Genomic DNA, 16,569 nt, shown 5'->3' with positions numbered 1-16,569 from the left:
CCACCCAACCTGTCAACCGCAAGGCTGTGCATCGCTCGATTCAATCGATCCCACCTCTGCATATATCCATTCGGCCCTGACCCGCGCCTTCACCTCGGGATCAAAAACTTATTTTGACAATGACATTTTCACAATTCTTACTCAATCCCGGAACTCTCTCAAATTTCTCCACCAAATCACCCCATTCAATTGCTCACTCGCTCTCCACTTTTCCACTGGATTAATTATTCAGAAGTACTATTCAAAATACTCAATCCCTGAACGTTAACAAAAATTAACACAGTGAGATAATCCATGGGAGTGTACACACGCAGTACTCAAGCTACATTTCCTCAGCCGTAGGGTAATTGTATCGAGCGACCTAGTAGTCATTCTCTCTACATGACGAGCCACGGGCAGACAGTCAACCAAATTATCCTACCAATGCCCGTGGTAAATGAAACTATCCAGTGATTGGTAAAGTCCCATGATGAATGTTCCGGAATATATCACCTCTGTGATCAATTGAGTGTATTATCTCATCGATATCGGAAGGATCTGAATACACATTTTTTCCAAAGAATGTCGCTCCATTAATTTCCTCGAGTTGCCCGAGTTGGCCGCGTTACCCGCCTCCATCAGAAACCGTATCGATCCCCTTAAACCTGAAAAAAAGCCCATCAAAAAGAGGCATCATCACTCTTGCCATAGCCAAGACAACACCAGACGAAGGCGTTGTTTTATTCCGTGCTCTTTTCTCTCCAGCTGCTCTCGATAGAACGAGAACGCAGGTGACGGGTCAACGCAGTAGGCTATTTACCTACTTCACCTACCACTCACCTACGTCCACCAAAGACCATTATATCTCACTGATTCATCTGTGTTTCTATGTGTGCATCCAGTGTGGAGGCGTTAATGCCGTCTGAACCATAACTGCACGCTCTAGGGCTCTTCCATCGTACCTACTCGGCTCTCCACCAATAGCCCCTCAATTTCTCAATTCATTACCACTCTTCGATCACTCCTTATCACCCAAAAAAATTTCAATGATAAATGTATCGAATTGCTGATGAGATTTTTTTTTTTTGAGGCGAGTCAAAAGTGCCGAGGCTGTGACCGCGTTTCTCACCGGTTAAGTGGCACGCGCCTACCTGCCCTCTCCACATCACCTCATCCCTCCTTTCCTCTTATTTCACGTGTATATTCCTCTCGCGAATCCAAATAATCTTCCACTCGTTTCGATGATCGTTCATTTTTCTCACTCTCCAGGTCGACCCCTCATCCGATATCTTTCCTGGGGGATTAAGAGCTTTTCAGACTATCTCTCCTCGACTTTGCTCCGAGAATATTTTTTTTTTGTTTCTTCAAGTGAATTGAGGGTTAAAATAAAAAAATTCAAGTTCACAAATTTTTTATTACGAATTTAGGAAAAGGAAAAAAAAATTGCAAGCGTAAAAAAATGGTTTTTTTTATATCATTAGGTTAGACGGATATTTCAGGTCTTAAGATATCGAGAAAATGACAGGATTATTTTATTCTTGGTGGAATAATGATGGAGCTGGTGAATTTTTTTTGTTTTGCTGAGGCAAAATGGACTTGGGGGTTTAAAAGGGGAAATTTTCCTGGCCTCTCGACGAGCCCATGCCCATCCTCATCAACCGAGCATCCGTCACTCCCCAGATAACGAGGTTTTTATCGCGGGATTGATTTTTACACTGCACTCCAACTTATCTCCCCTTCCACTTGACCGAGTATTCAATGTCAAGCGATTTGTGAAAAGAGCAGACAGGAATATTCAGTGAGTTGGGATTTTTTTTTTCTGAGTGATATGAAAGTGAGGCGTGATAAAAATTTGGTAAATTACAATAAAGGGAGAATTGAGGAAAGTTGAGGTGGGTGGGTTGAGGAGGTTGAACGGAGGGAAAGCGTACATTTTATTTTTACTCGTGTCTGTCGTTTTTTTTTTTTTTTTTTTGCAAGTCCGCCCCCTCCATCGAATGAATAAAAGCACCGTCGCCAGAGTAATTGAATCTCCCTGTTGTGGAGAGACAAGAGGGGCTAAGGGGTACGACAGTCAACCTCGTTTGGCGACAGTAATAAAATGTCGTTGCTGTGAATAATGTCGACGTTACTGAGGCGCTAATTGGCAGTCAGGGTGGTGAATTCCATCGGATTAAAAATTGAAGCTCACATTCAGCGTTGTATTTTTATTTTAAATTATCAGGAGTACGTTGTCCGGTTGTGGAATTATTTTTTTCGCATTATTAAAATACCGATGGACGGTGGAGATATTTCGTGGGTTATATCGAGCTGTTGTCGTTGGTTCAGTTTTGCTGGGGCTTGAAAAGCTCCCACCAATGTCCGATAAATTGCAGCCAACGAGAGTTCTCATCATTCAATGCTACCGGATTGGAAAATCCAGATGAGAGGACTCTGGTCTTATCGATGAAGGCTTTTATTTTTTCATTCAGAATTTATGGGTGGAATTTGGTTGATTATTTAGTCAATATCTCGAGAAATACTCGATTGGAAATTCGTCGAATCATTTGTTCGATGAACCACATACAGTCCGAATTGAACCATACGATATTCACCTTTATTTCGCATTGAACGACGCCCTTTTGGATGTTAAAGAACAGTGAGGAATGAAACTCACATTCCACGATGGCATTCACGTGCAAAATCCGATATATTGGAAAAATCTCAGCGTCTAGCAGTGAATCGTTGCTCCAAGTGGAATATAGCTTTCCAAGGGAAATAAATCTATCGTATTCTCGTCATTTCAGCCTCCCTCTCACACCATAGGCCCGGAATATTCCGATATACAGGCAAATCACGATGCCAATTTCAACAACAATGTTTATCATCTTCATAAACAAATCTCCTCCATTTTTCTGTCCACCTCCACCAATAAAAATCATATAAAACATTATAAAAAATGATAATATCGGTGCAATAATGATCTCTCGGTATTTCTCCCACGTTCAGATCTGAAATTTTGCAATCTCGGAATTGAAACGTCGGCCAATTAGCAAATTTTCTCCCTGCTGGAAGGTAAAACGAAGTGGGTAGTTGCGCCATTGCAAAAACGCAAGAGAGAGGTTTGGGTCAGGCCCCAGAGCATAGAAAGCCAATCGCCCAAGTAATGTATATACCGATTTCATATAATATAAAGGTTTTCCAATCGAAATTGATAACTCCTGGCGTAAGGAAAATTATATCGAATCTATGTGATTATTCCAACGCCGGAGGCAAGTGGCAAATATCAGAGGATTGATCTCAGTATACTCGGATAATTCCGGATATAATGAGAATTGAATTTTTGGATGAGAATATCTGTCTTGACGTTACCCGCAAATAGAATTCACGGCATTAAATTCAAATGAACAACATTTGCGACACGATCCCGGTGGGATGAATAATTAGTGTCAGTGTGGCCGAGAATTTATCGGATATTCGCGAATTATTATCGTTGAGAAGGTAGAAGGGAGATAGGAGATTTCTCATATGCCTTTGGCAACAGCTCGCACTTGGTAACCCAATATTCTCGTCTTTCGTTTTGCCTAACAACCTACACCAAGCTGTGGCCCCGAAACACGTGTGGTTCTAGACTATGTGCAACTTTCAAAGAAAATCCACACAATTTAATCGCGAGAATGCACCTGAGAGCATAACAATATTCTTCCCTCAAATATCCTCTTTCCTTTCATCTCGAAATTCAATTCTCACTTGCCCCTCCTATTCCCTTTTTTTTTTTCTTCTTCTTTCGCTAATTCAGGGAACAGCGGGTATGAGTGGCGGCCTTGAGGTAATAGTGCGCGGCAAAAATAAAAATTCCCCTTTTTTTTTAATCTTTCTTTTCTCAAGTCGTATCGTTGAAAAGCCAATGATCGGAGGCCCCTCATCGGCCTCGAGGAGCTTACTAGCTAAATAGCAACACCGATGGGATGAATTTTTAAAACCACCGACCACTAGGTGTCCTTGAGGATATATTTAAGAGTAATATCAAAAAAATAACCACGAACATCCTACGATGTTGTCGTTTCCGATCCGGTTGGCCTTCATCGAGAAATTCTAAAAGCTATTGTCTCTTCCCCAAGCTTCAATTTTTTTTTCTTCTTCAATTTTTCATTCAATTAATTCCCTCTATATGTTGAAATTATGACTCTTGATTGGACGACAAAAAAAAATGTCTGGTACTCTGGCATTTGGTCGGTGCATGACAATTATCTCCGTGCCACGTGTCAACTGACAGAGTATTGAAAATATCGGAACGATCCCGTGACATTTGAGCAAAATGAATAAAACGGAATATTAAGAGTATGGGTGGACATAATTAAGACTGTGATTATTATAAGTAAAAGAGGGCATACGCACAAAGGCCCGGTTGTGACGCGACAGGAGTTGGTCTCGGTCCACTTATCTCCTCGAGGTGAGCACGCGTGCAAAACAACGCCTCTACTTTCAAACATATCCTTTTAACTGCCAATTAAGCCCACCCACTCCCACAATTCTCCATTTCCCTTCGAGGGGCTCACACACAGGATGATAGACCATTTTTTAATCAATTCGTTATATCTCTCCGCGAGGGAGGAAAGGGGGTTAAGCGATTTTTTAATGCTCACTCATGCGTCAACGGTGTTTGCATAACAATGCCCTTTAATTGTATCGCTTGTACAGAATGCTCGTAAAGACGATATCAATTTTACGGCGGCTCCTGATACGTGGATTAAATTAAATCAGAATGAGGTAATTAATGGTTTAATGGGGGGTGAATTTTTAAAACTGAGTTGATGGGGAGAGAGGATTGAGATATTTTAGAAATTCTCATCGGATTATGTAATATATCTTAGAGTTGACAATTTCAACCCCCGGTACGGTATTTACCCTCCTGCAAAGTCGTGTTCATTTCCATCTGTGAAACCCTTCGACTTGAAATTTTCCCCCAAGACACTTTCCAGCCTCCTCATCTTCCCTTTATTACAATGGACAAAAAATTGGGGCTTTTTTTTTTGTTTTGCTCGATGAAGCGAGAAGGAGTTCAGAATGACGAGACGAGATTACGCAGCCACAGAGGGCCACACCCTAGTGCGCCACACCCCCTCGTCACCCCTCGAAATCTCAGGGATTTTTATTTAAAAAAGATAATTGAACCATTAGCGAGTTTTCCACTTGTTGTTGGATATGTGGGTATGAATTTGAAAATATTTTTAACTCTTCGTCGAATCTCCACATGCTCAGTGGTAAAAGTGCTCGCCAAAATCCACGGAAATTCCGCGAGAAAAAAAATCTAAATGTGAAAGAGTGAAAGAGGGAAAATAGAGGATGAAGTAGCGGGGGACGTTTAACTCAGCAGGAGAGCTCCGGCCGGAAAATTAAATCCCCAGGCGAGTTTACGAGCCCTGAATTTCCGCGCCAACTCGCTACGAAGAAGCCACCCGGGCGAAATTCTCCCCGTAATTTTCCTCTCTCTCATCTATCCGCGTGTCTCGCCAACGTGAGTGCATTTGTGCTTCAACTTTTCCCTGAGAATGTCTACGTGTCGGGTTATTAAATGCCCCAGAGGTGGAACAGATCAATATCAAATTGAAAAATTACTTCAGTGTTCAAATGAACTTCTCAGTAATTTACATTAATTTTTTTCCACGCCAGAGACTATTCGACCCCAGGACTGACCGCACTAACTAGTAAAAATTCTAGAAAAAAAAAAACAACAAAAAACCACAATAACATGGAGAAGAGGCGACAATGGACATGAAAGAGGCACAAGGCTAGCAAATCAAGGTGTTGAGTTGTTTTCTGCGGTATAGAATTCAAGAGTGATGCACCGTGGACACACGTATAATCTAAAAAACGGTTGTAAACGTTTCAACTCCTCATTGTGAGAAGATAGAATCAGGATGAAGGCATTAGCATCATCACTGCAACCTCTAATCTCCCACAAATTGATTGGCTTGTTATTATTGCCTTTCGAATGGGAATCCCCACTCGACGAGTCTATCAAATGATCCATCTCCGTGTTAAATCCCCCTCTCAAATGATTTTAATGAGCGACAGCTCAGACTCCTGCCCATCCCTTCGATAGGAAGCCTTCTACTCATTTTAAAATGACCTGTCATTGTTTCATTATTTTCACTGGCGTCCCTCTCGTCTCACGACCCACTTTCCCAGCAAAAACTTATCTCGATAGGGTACCGGAGGGGGGCCCCTGTTCAAGGACAGTAGGTCATTTTCACCGAAGGCATACATATACCCATTTCAATTCACACAAAAAAAAATATCAACACAATCGAATTATCAATCCTTTGTCTCCCTCTCTCTCTCCTCATTCTTTTTTCTTCAAATTTATTTGTGAATTTATTTCTATTTGCATTTCACTCTTGATGAACTACTTCCGGTGGGTGAACACACCTCTGTTGCTCTGTAAATACCGAATGAATGGAGCAATTATTTTTTTTTATTCAAATAGAGTATGAATTTTCGAGAATTTTCTTTTCACGAGTGTCATCAAAATTTTGAGTTGTGAAATGAAAATTGAATGAGAGGAAAATGATGAGTCAAGTCTCATTGAGTGAGACTGTGATTTTAAGGTTGGTAGGAGAGAGAATAAATCTTTTGTTGGCATTCAGCAGACTGTACTTCCGGGAGGGGTGGGAGGGACGGGAGGGGTGATATCACCTCCATGTGGTCTCGGATGCAGGAAAGTACGACAGGGGGGGATATCCCTCTTCCGCTCTTTTATTACTCAGTGCAGGTAGTAAGGGAAAAAGAAAACTTTCGCCCGTTCACGGTCTGCTCTTGTATTTGCGCTGTGCAATTGATCCTTGAAATGAGACCCCAGACACGAATCTCACCACCGCAGTTCCACCTATACATATCTTATTTCGTAACACCTTTGGCTGCACAATTTCTTCCGTAAGTTGTTTGTTAATACGATTCTGGATGGAGTTAAGGACAACTGTTCGAATCAACGATTAAATCACGGTACGAGGTCATTGAAGTAATTACGGAGGGAAACAAAAGCAACTGGTCATTGTGATATAACTGCCTCAATTTAAAATGAAAGCGAAATTCCACGGCTAAAATTATGAAACACTCTAGATTCGATTCCCTCGTTATGAAATTATTAAATCAATTTCCATTTTAAATCCATATTAAATATTCCAAATATTTATATATTTTGAAAGGTAGTTGGTTTGATGTTTTTCATCCGAATTCTTTGCCACTCCTGGGAGTCCCGGCATTTGCGGAGCAATTCGGGAAAATTCAGGAGAATTCAGGAGAATTCAAGGGAATTATTCACCCTCAATCCACAGGAATAGAATAAACAAACAAAAGTGAGAAATAGTATTTGGAAACGACGAGTGAAAGCGAGACTGGGCCGAGCCCCGGTCGCAGTCTCCACGTACACTTTTACTCGATCTTAAAACTCACTGTACACGATAGCATTATAATACACGTGCAGTAGTCCCTGGCATAGTTACACGGGTAGGTTGAAAAGCACGCCCCAATGAAAGGTAAACTGCACCTTCTCCATCAGCCTCCATTACACCAGATACCTTCTGTATTTTGTATCCAATATCGTTTGTCCCGCCTTTCATGAGACGTTTTATCGAGTGAGCTCCCAGGTACTTTCACTGGATAGAAATTCTCCCCATTAAATTTATAAAACGGGGGGAATAGAAAATAAAGTGAAAAAGAGAACATTTTTTCCCATTATTATTTTCTCCTCCATTCTGCATTATAACTAAAATCCTGGGGAGCCTGCTAGTTTCAAAGTGAGAATGTCCTGAGGACCCCGTTGACCGGGACAACCAACCACCCCATCCAACCCCATACCCTGGGCTTTCGTTCTCCCCCAGCTGACAATCCTGGCTCTCTCCACTCCCTTCGGCACCCCGTATCTTCTTTCTGCTGGCAAAAAAAAAAGCCCTCGCCTCCTTCAGCCCCTGTGTCTGCGCTTCTCTCCAGCAACCAACCCCTCTCTCCCCCAATACTTCCCTTCACCCTATCATTAATTTTCAGAACCCGTGTTTTCAACTGGATAAAATCCTGCCGTTCGTCATCGTTAAATTGTGTACACAATTTTATTTTTATTAATGGAAGACGTGGAGGACTTGTTAAAAGTGATTATGATCCATTAGTTTGTCGGGGGAGGGGGAGGAACACTGAAAAATTTCGGTTTTTCTTTGGATCTCACATTATCGCACGATGGAATGCTTGAATTTTTTTGAATAGACCCTCATACCCCGAGTTTTTCTTTTCCTACTATTGGTGGGATTGACGAGTAATACCCAGAAATAAGTTTCCCGAAGATATTAAGGGGTGGATAAAAGTAGCGTTAGCCCCAACATCTGCCACCCTACCAATCACTCTCGTCAGGTCAGGGACAAAAGAAAAATAGGCGACGAGTTTACCATTCTCCCTGTTCGTCTACATCTGCCACCCACGATGCTTCTCAATTCTCTCTCGTTCCCTTGGTAAATATCTCGGACCACCGGAAAACCTCCCTGGAGGCCTCGATATCGGAGACCCAGGGCCACGAAAATCCCCCAATCATCCATCTCAAGTCGAAAATCGATTACTTGATTTTCGAAAAAAATTCCCATCACCACATTTTCCCGCCCTCTAATCCCCTAATCATATCGATTACCCCCCGTCATCTAAATGCATCTCGACGACCTAGTGATACCGTTCGAGAGCGACTAAACAGTCGGCGCTGTATTAACCTCGTAGTATCCAACCCGATGATCGAGGTTAACGATAACACCTTTTCTTCTTGGTGTTGGCAACCAATGAAACACATGGCCATCTGGAAATTACCGTCGTCTGGCTTTTTATTTGAATTAAGAGTTCAATCAATTTACCACTGAATAAAAATCATCACAAAATTATGGCCAAACAGGCTGAGCCGTTGATTGAAACGAAACAAATCACCACTCCACCCCCGAAAAAGAAAAAAAAAATGGAAAAAAAAAAGAAAGTCCCCTTCCGGCACTTTCTATTCTCCTCTCCATCGTCATCTGTACCACGAGTTATGCTTTCCCATGATCTTTGACAACGATCCGTACACCGATCCGGTAAAAGAGACTTTTTAAAAATTTCCGCATGAATTTTTATCACGGTTGTCTCTTTTTCTCTGTGAAAATGAAACAAAGGAACCTCTGGCCTGCATGGACAAATGTGGATCAAAGCGTGTGTACGGTTCTTTTTGAGAGGCGTCGAGGGTGAGGATGAAGGGGGAGAAGGTGGGCGAGGGGGGGGGGGGACAGTGGGGGGAGGTTAGTGTGGCATAATGGCGGCTCGAAAAAACAAGGCAAAGTGAGGTGAAGAGAGCTGACCTACTGTCGCAAGTGGCTCAGGGCCGTTGCTGTCCAAATCATTATCCATCTCCCTCACACACCCATCTTGGATGAGCTCTTTCACTCATATTTCTCCCAATGACGCCTACAATCTTCATTTTATATCCAATATACCGCTTGATCAGTCGTATATATTCATATCATCGACCTTTTGACATCCCCCAGGTTTTAATTGAATAGAACGCATCAGGAATTCCACCATCATTACATCCCCGCAACCTATCGAATACTCCACTTAATCTACATTTGTATCAATTAAAAATTATCGTCCAGCCTTGGTGGAATTATTGAAAATGCTCACTCCAATTCCATTAACCATCAATTGTATCAGTCTAGCCGGTTCACTTTCGATATTACCTCCCGCCCACAATTGGCAAGAGTGAAAATCACGAGTCCTCGTATTTGCTCTCCCAGAGGGGGGAACTTTCAAGCTGTCCCACTCTTCGTTTTTTATTTACTAGCGCCACCAGGACGTTCATGATATTCCCTTCGTTTTCAAATGCATTTGCGAAGGTTTTATGAGAATGATAATTGACGTTTCCATAGTTACTCTCCCGAAACTGTCGTTCTGATTTCTTTCCATTTTTTTCAATTTGATTTTTCAGCGGTAGCCATTATGCTCTTCTTTTTTTATGTAAGGATTTATTTATTTATTTTGTCGTCTGTTGTCCTTTCGCATCGAAATACCCAGTCGAAAAGAGCAATTGCAATGGCTGAGGCATTTTCACCTGTGAGAAATATAACGATCCAACACTTTTCACATTACGTCCAATGCCCCAAGACGCTTCACTTTCCATCGGTGCAATTTCATTCCAGTTTTCATTTAATTAATCGCAAATCTCGACTACCATTGGCTGCTCTATTCAAAGTTTCACTCTTTTGAATTGTGAATTTTTATGATTTATGGAGGTTGAGGGGGGGAGGGCTTTGAGGCGGTAACAAAGACACAACGTGGAATAAATTGGCGAATTTCTCTTCCGGCTAAATGTGGGGTCTAACGTACCGGGGGACCATTAGCATTCAAAAACTAACCATTTGAAATCTAACGGAACAATCGGCCAGGAATGACTAAATAGGACCTGAAAGTGGGCTTTTCGAAATTTCGTACATCCTGCGTTAATTGAGTCACGCTTTCATTTTTTAATTCAAGAATGAAGATTCTTTGCGTAGAGAAATGTGGAAACGTGACGAGAAAAATATTAAATTGAAAAAAATGAAATTTCATAAGGATCCACCGGTAAAATGAATTTGTCACCGTGTTGGAGTATTTTATTTTCAGCTTTCCCATTTTAATTTCATTCAAAGTAGCTGGGAAAGCGTCGTAACAAGACAAAAGAACTGAAATATGATTAAACCGTAGGAATTATGTATATACAGTTTGCTCAAGTAAAAGTTGCTCTAAACTCCAACTCCTCCAACACATTTGAGACAAAAGTTTCGATTGCCACCGGCGTATTTCTTAGAAACTTACACGCCCGGTCCCTGTCTCCTCTCTTTTTTTTCCCCCTTATTTATTTTCTTTTATTTCCAGTTCCTCTCACCCTGGGCTTTCTCCTCCTTTCTTTTTGCCACAGCGAACAGAGGCGAGAGTTCGCGTGACATGTAATGACAGCACGGGTGTACGAAATTTCATCTATTGTTCGTCGAAAAGTCGAGGTGAATGAAATTTCGATTGGTTAAAACGAAAGACGAGCGATTAAAAATATATTTCCAATAATTAATGACAATTAATGCACTCGCCACGTGTCAAGTATACCATATTGCTTGCGCAATCCACTTCATAACCGATTGAGTAATCCAACGAGGCAAATACGCCCCTCAGTTGCCAATCGAAAAGTCAATTATATATAAAGAAAATTTCAGTATTAACTGGGTTTTCAACCATTCCCACTGAACTGAACAATTATTTCCTCTTAACTTGGCATTAATGAAGCATCGGTTCTAACTGCACACTCAGCAACGCGGTGTGACATCACTTGTCCTCGAATTACGTAAAGTCATAGGCGCGCTGTGCAGTATGTATGCATTTTCCGTCTCTCCGGCGCACTCAATGACTCCGCCATTAGAAAGACGAGTTTTTCCAGCCGCGGAAGCGATAATCGATCGTCCCAATCGAGTCTCTTCCGTAGATCTCTTGTGAATTCATTGTGAAAAATTCCCAGTCCAGTGATAAAACGTACAAAAATCCGATATGACACTTGTGGCGACTCCAAAATCATTTTCGCGTGTATTCTATAATAATAATAAATTTCTTCAACTCCAGAAGTACCTTGACATTTTGTGAGCATTAATGAGCTTAAGGAAATTAGTTACCAGTGTTAAAAGCCTAATTTTCAAATGAAGTTAGAGTGATGAAATGAATGAATAAAGAGAGTGATGATGCTGACGATGTCCGGGGTGAGGCTCGCGAGGATGATGCTAGTGCGTCAGCCGTTATCCAAGGCCAGCACAATCTTTGTATCGTCAATTCGTCGGTGAGTTAGTCAAACAATTGAACTCAACGGGTAATAAAAAAGTGTAACCGAGTTGAACGGGGCTCCGAGTTATTTGACCTGGTTCATGATGTTTTAACCAACTTTCCGGTCTGCGTGCGACATGGCCTAACGGAAAAGAGAAGGACCGAAGAGACCATTTGGAATCCGGCGCGTACAAATGATCATATAATGCCGCCGCGTGGGTAAACTGTTACACGCGTTTTAAAATGGTTATTTTAGACGGTAAGGTCGGCCAGGGCGAGTAAAACTAGCGGCCGAGGACGCCCTCATCTTCTCCCATACGCATTGACCTCGGACATTTCCGGCTTTCTCACAATCGCAATCTATTCGACCGACCAAACCTCACCGTCTCACCGTTTTAACTTGTTTATTCCGTTTCAATTTACGCCATCAAGGAGCTTCACTCACTACATTCAATATAAATCTCTACTCCAAAGATTAACTGTCAAAACCAAAATCGTTTTTGGATTTTGCCAATATTTACGTAACTTTGCGGCTTGCTGGTGAATAGTTTGTTGAGAGAAGCGATTAAAGCGTTGAATCTGGTGTAGACGCGAGCTTCCGCATGGTAAAACATTCCACCCCACCGGGGGTGGGTGGATGATAGGTATTTTCATTAGCCGAGTGGAAGGTAATGTTAACCTCGGAATTTTTATTCTCCGGCGGCAACGAAATGCCATCGACTCTCATTTCTTTTTTTTTTCCCCCCCCCTTTTTTCTTGGTTAAAAAAATAACTGATTAATCACATCAGTCGCCGGTGAATGGAATCAATGGAATCAATCGCCTGGGGTGTTTTGAATTTTCCTCCATCGGCGATGAGCCAGAGGTATCAACCCTTGAGATGCATTGGAGACGTTTACTGAGAAAAAAATAATAGCTATGAGGAAGTAATGATGGTGGTTCCTCGGGCAATAATTCAAGTATTCATCCCTCCCATCATCTGTCTCAGCCTATGGCAATCTATATCCAAAGAAATTCGTGACATTGCCATCAGCCTTGGAGGGAGAGTTGAGCTCGAGTCCCCAAGGAAATCTGAAGGCTTCCCATGACAAAACTCCTCTCCAAAAGCATACCCCAAGGCCGCATAACCCAGCATACAACGATTTCTGGAGGCAAATTTGGCCTAGAGACGGTAGAAGGATTTTTTAACACCGAAATATCTCTCTAAAAATCTCCCTGAATGGCGAAGATGGGTTGGACCACCAATGAGTTGGCTGAATTTCTTCAAAATCAGTGGGTTGTCATGAAAAGTCAAGCGTGATGTAATTTATGAGAGAGCACCTTGGGGGATCAGTGGATTTGAGTTTTTTGGGAGACGAGGAAGATTCATCGGTTGACTGATGACATTTTTCCCAAGTTCCATTGGCTATTAAGTGTCCTATGAAGCACATTCACTCACAAGGTACCTCTGCCTTGACCGAGTTGAGCGCAATCCGTATCGGATCTCCTCCATCTTGACTTTGACCCTATTATATTGTGACCGTTATGACTAGATCATGTACTTAACCAGCCGAAATATTCTCCGGTTTATTCCCACCCACCTGGTGATCAGCTACATTTAACAGCACAACTCAAATCCACTTGTCCCGATTATTTTCTACGGGAGAGACGCCGTTTTATTTCTTCTTCTTCACTGCCTCCACCAAACTGTGCCAAAAATTTACGGGTATTTGTGCCAGGTCGTCAACAATGTCAGCGTTTCGTTCAATTGTACAGCAACACAAGTAATTTGTTAATGCGCTAAGTATCGTTATCGATAATTACTTTTTTTTATCGCATTCCCAACGCTTCGATCCGACTTATCAAGTACCAGGCCATTTTATTTTTATCTTTACGTGATTTACATGTGTGTTTCATCACTCAAATTCATCGGTTCAAATGGAAAATTGGAGTGAAAAAATTAACGATTAATACAGGAGAGTACCTTCTCCATTGTTCACAACAAGAGGTGATAATTCATCCAGAGATAATTGCAATGACCACTCGAAAACGATAATGATGCCCCGACCTCTGCCCATATGAAGCCAGTTGACTCCAAGAGAATACTTTTACCCATTAATTTGCTCAAATTGTTGTAACACACAAACGACAATAAATGCTTGTCATGGGAATTGCGACTATTGAATCACGAGGATAATAGTTCACCTCCTAATACTCCAAGTGATTCGATAGCTCATCGCGAAATATAAAAAAAAAATCGCAAACCAAGAATAAACAACAAAAGGTGTTGGAGAATGTGCGGAATTTCTTCCTTTCACAAAATCACGGAGAAATCCTTTTTTTTCATTTCGATGTATTTTTCGTGTGGGATTAGGTGTTGCGAAAAAATGTGAAACGCGAGGGGAGGGGAAGGAGAAAAATCTCTCCCCGTTGGCAGTTAGAAATTGGTGGGGTATTCAGTGTATGAGGCTGTACGTACACAAACGGATGAGTGTGAGTTGTATAAGGGTGAGAGGGAGCAGAAAGGTATAGAAGAGAGCTATCGACCAGGCACAAGCCAGAGAGCTGAACTCGGTGTATGCCAGAGCCGTTCGTCCCGTGACCTGACCCCGTCTGAACCCTCCATTTCCACTCTCTACCTCGCACCCTAACACAATCCACCTCTACCTACCTCCCATTCCCTCCCTCACCCTCTTCCCCTCCCTCACCCTCTCCCTCTCCCTCACCCTCTCCCTCACCCTCACCCTCACTCTCACCCTCACCCTCATCTTCAATCTTCCATCTATCGTTACCGAGAAATCCTTCCCAGTTGCACTACAATTCCAACAATTCCCCTAAATCATTAAACAAAAATACATTTCTATAAATAAATGTTCAAATGAATTGTTTCACAATTAATGAGGGACTCGGGATTTAGAGGAACTGCTTCATGATGGTTATTTGAAATTTCGATAGAGGAAATATCACATGAAAATAAAAATGGTGAAAGCAGTACGCCCCGAGGAATCGAGAAAGGCTATATTCAAAAGGAATAAGCGGGAACAAACGTATCAGTCTGTCTCTGCACTCTCTACATCCCACGGATTCAACTCCCCCGAACAACTATCTCTCTCAACGATGTATGTAGTTTGGAATTAGTTCGTCGCAAGCCGCCAGCACGAAACCACAACGCCAGACACAGAGATATCTCCTCCCTCAGCTACGAAAAAAACCTTCACGGAAGCTCCTCTCATTTGCCCCGTGGCAATTCTCATTCATTCTCTTTATTCGGTGAATATTTCGCATTTCATTTTATTTTTTCGGACGTTATTTTATTTTTATCGAAAAAATGATGAACATTTTCCACGATATTGTATTAATTTGAAAGGTGCATTGTCGACCAACAGTGGGCGAGACCATTTTTTTTTTAAATTCGAAATTCACTGCTTTCCATTGCCTTAAACCATGGTCTTGCCACAACTGCATTGAATTACGGTATTACAGCAATATACCGTGGAGTTGGTAAAATGGAAGGGAGTTTATGGAGGAGTGAGAGAGGTCGGGAGTTGAAAAAGTTGTATTGAAAAGAAAGGGACGGTTTGATACTGGTGGTAGTGGTTGGCACATTCACCCTTCCTCAGCCAGACATTTCGATTCGGTCTCTGGTGCAACCACCGGGCGTAAATAGGCTTTAGAAAGCACGTGTGCGCGCAATAGTGCTCACTGGTCATAGTATATGTTTATCAACGTTTACTCGCAATGTAACCCTCCTCAGAGACGACGGAAATGTCTACACAGAGGTGCATAAGAACTCTTTAACTGTCCTTTCGTTAACAGTGGAGTAACAGTGCTCGTGGTTTTATTAATAGGTAATATACTGTCTGCAACAGTTATTAACATTCAGTGTGTTGCAAGTCACTCGTAAAAATCCAAACACTGTTGTATTTTTTTTTCTCCTGTCTTTCCACTTTTCCACGGGCAATTCCAATTAAACTCCACGAAAATTGTGGAATACTCATCGTTTACCGAACTACACGCCCCAGTTTCTATGGCGGACATGTCTCTGCGACAGCTGGACCGTGGAGCTCGGGCCATTTTCATTTCCATCCCAAGTACTTTGAAAAAACCTTCGCCACTCGTAAACATCTCCACATCCCCCAATAGTTTCGGTACTCAATCCACTCATTCTTACACTTTATCTACCCAAGCGTTCCAACTTTCAAATGACAATTCACCGTATTTCGTACAATATATTAGTGAGAGCTCGAGTTTAATTCTGATGTAATCAACGAATTAATTCAGTTCGAACAGCCGGCGCTGAAGTTGAGAAAGTTACACGCCGAGTCTCTCCTCTCGAAAAAAAAAAAAAAATCACACCTAAAACCAGAGAAATTCGTCCTGATTTCTATCGTCGACTTGACTCTGTCAAAATCCAATAGACGGGTTGTTATATCAGAAGGTGTTCACTGCTCAGAAAAATCTTTTCAATTCTATGATATTTGGAAAATGAGAGAGGAGAAAAGGCCGTTGAATAAGCGAACATTGTCAATGGAATTTTTTTTTTCGGTATGAATACCAATAAAATAATTTTTTTTTTTGGGCGAATACAAACGATTGCACTGAGCCGACACTTTTCTTGTTTACGATGAGCGAACTGTCTTGGTGAGTACATACATGTGTACGTGTCTCCCTTCGCTTTCAGTGCACCGGCGCATACGTACGATAGCCGCACGTGCCAGTGCACGTGCTTGCCAGTTAACGCTGCACAAGAGGTCTCAGCCTATTACCAAAACCAAAGAAATAATCCAACCTC

The 16,569-nt window shown here is 41.9% G+C and overlaps 1 protein-coding gene across 4 annotated transcripts in view; it reads left to right on the top strand.

Annotated features, from left to right (window-relative positions):
- Positions 1-16,569, top strand: part of rdx (BTB/POZ and MATH domain-containing protein rdx) — a 41,330-nt gene that overhangs the window by 11,237 nt on the left and 13,524 nt on the right. The window contains exon 1 of one of the 4 annotated variants that reach the window (XM_011304736.1): positions 11,572-11,815. The exons of the other annotated variants lie outside the window; for them this stretch is intronic. Coding sequence (XP_011303038.1) covers positions 11,718-11,815 — 98 coding nt within the window. The 5' untranslated portion in view covers positions 11,572-11,717. Of the gene's footprint in view, positions 1-11,571; positions 11,816-16,569 lie in introns of those variants that run through there. 4 annotated transcript variants of the gene reach the window in all.

Source organism: Fopius arisanus, unplaced genomic scaffold, assembly GCF_000806365.1.
Source record: "Fopius arisanus strain USDA-PBARC FA_bdor unplaced genomic scaffold, ASM80636v1 scaffold00039, whole genome shotgun sequence".
Classification (NCBI taxonomy): domain Eukaryota; kingdom Metazoa; phylum Arthropoda; class Insecta; order Hymenoptera; family Braconidae; genus Fopius; species Fopius arisanus.
This window is presented reverse-complemented; position numbering and strand designations above follow the sequence as displayed.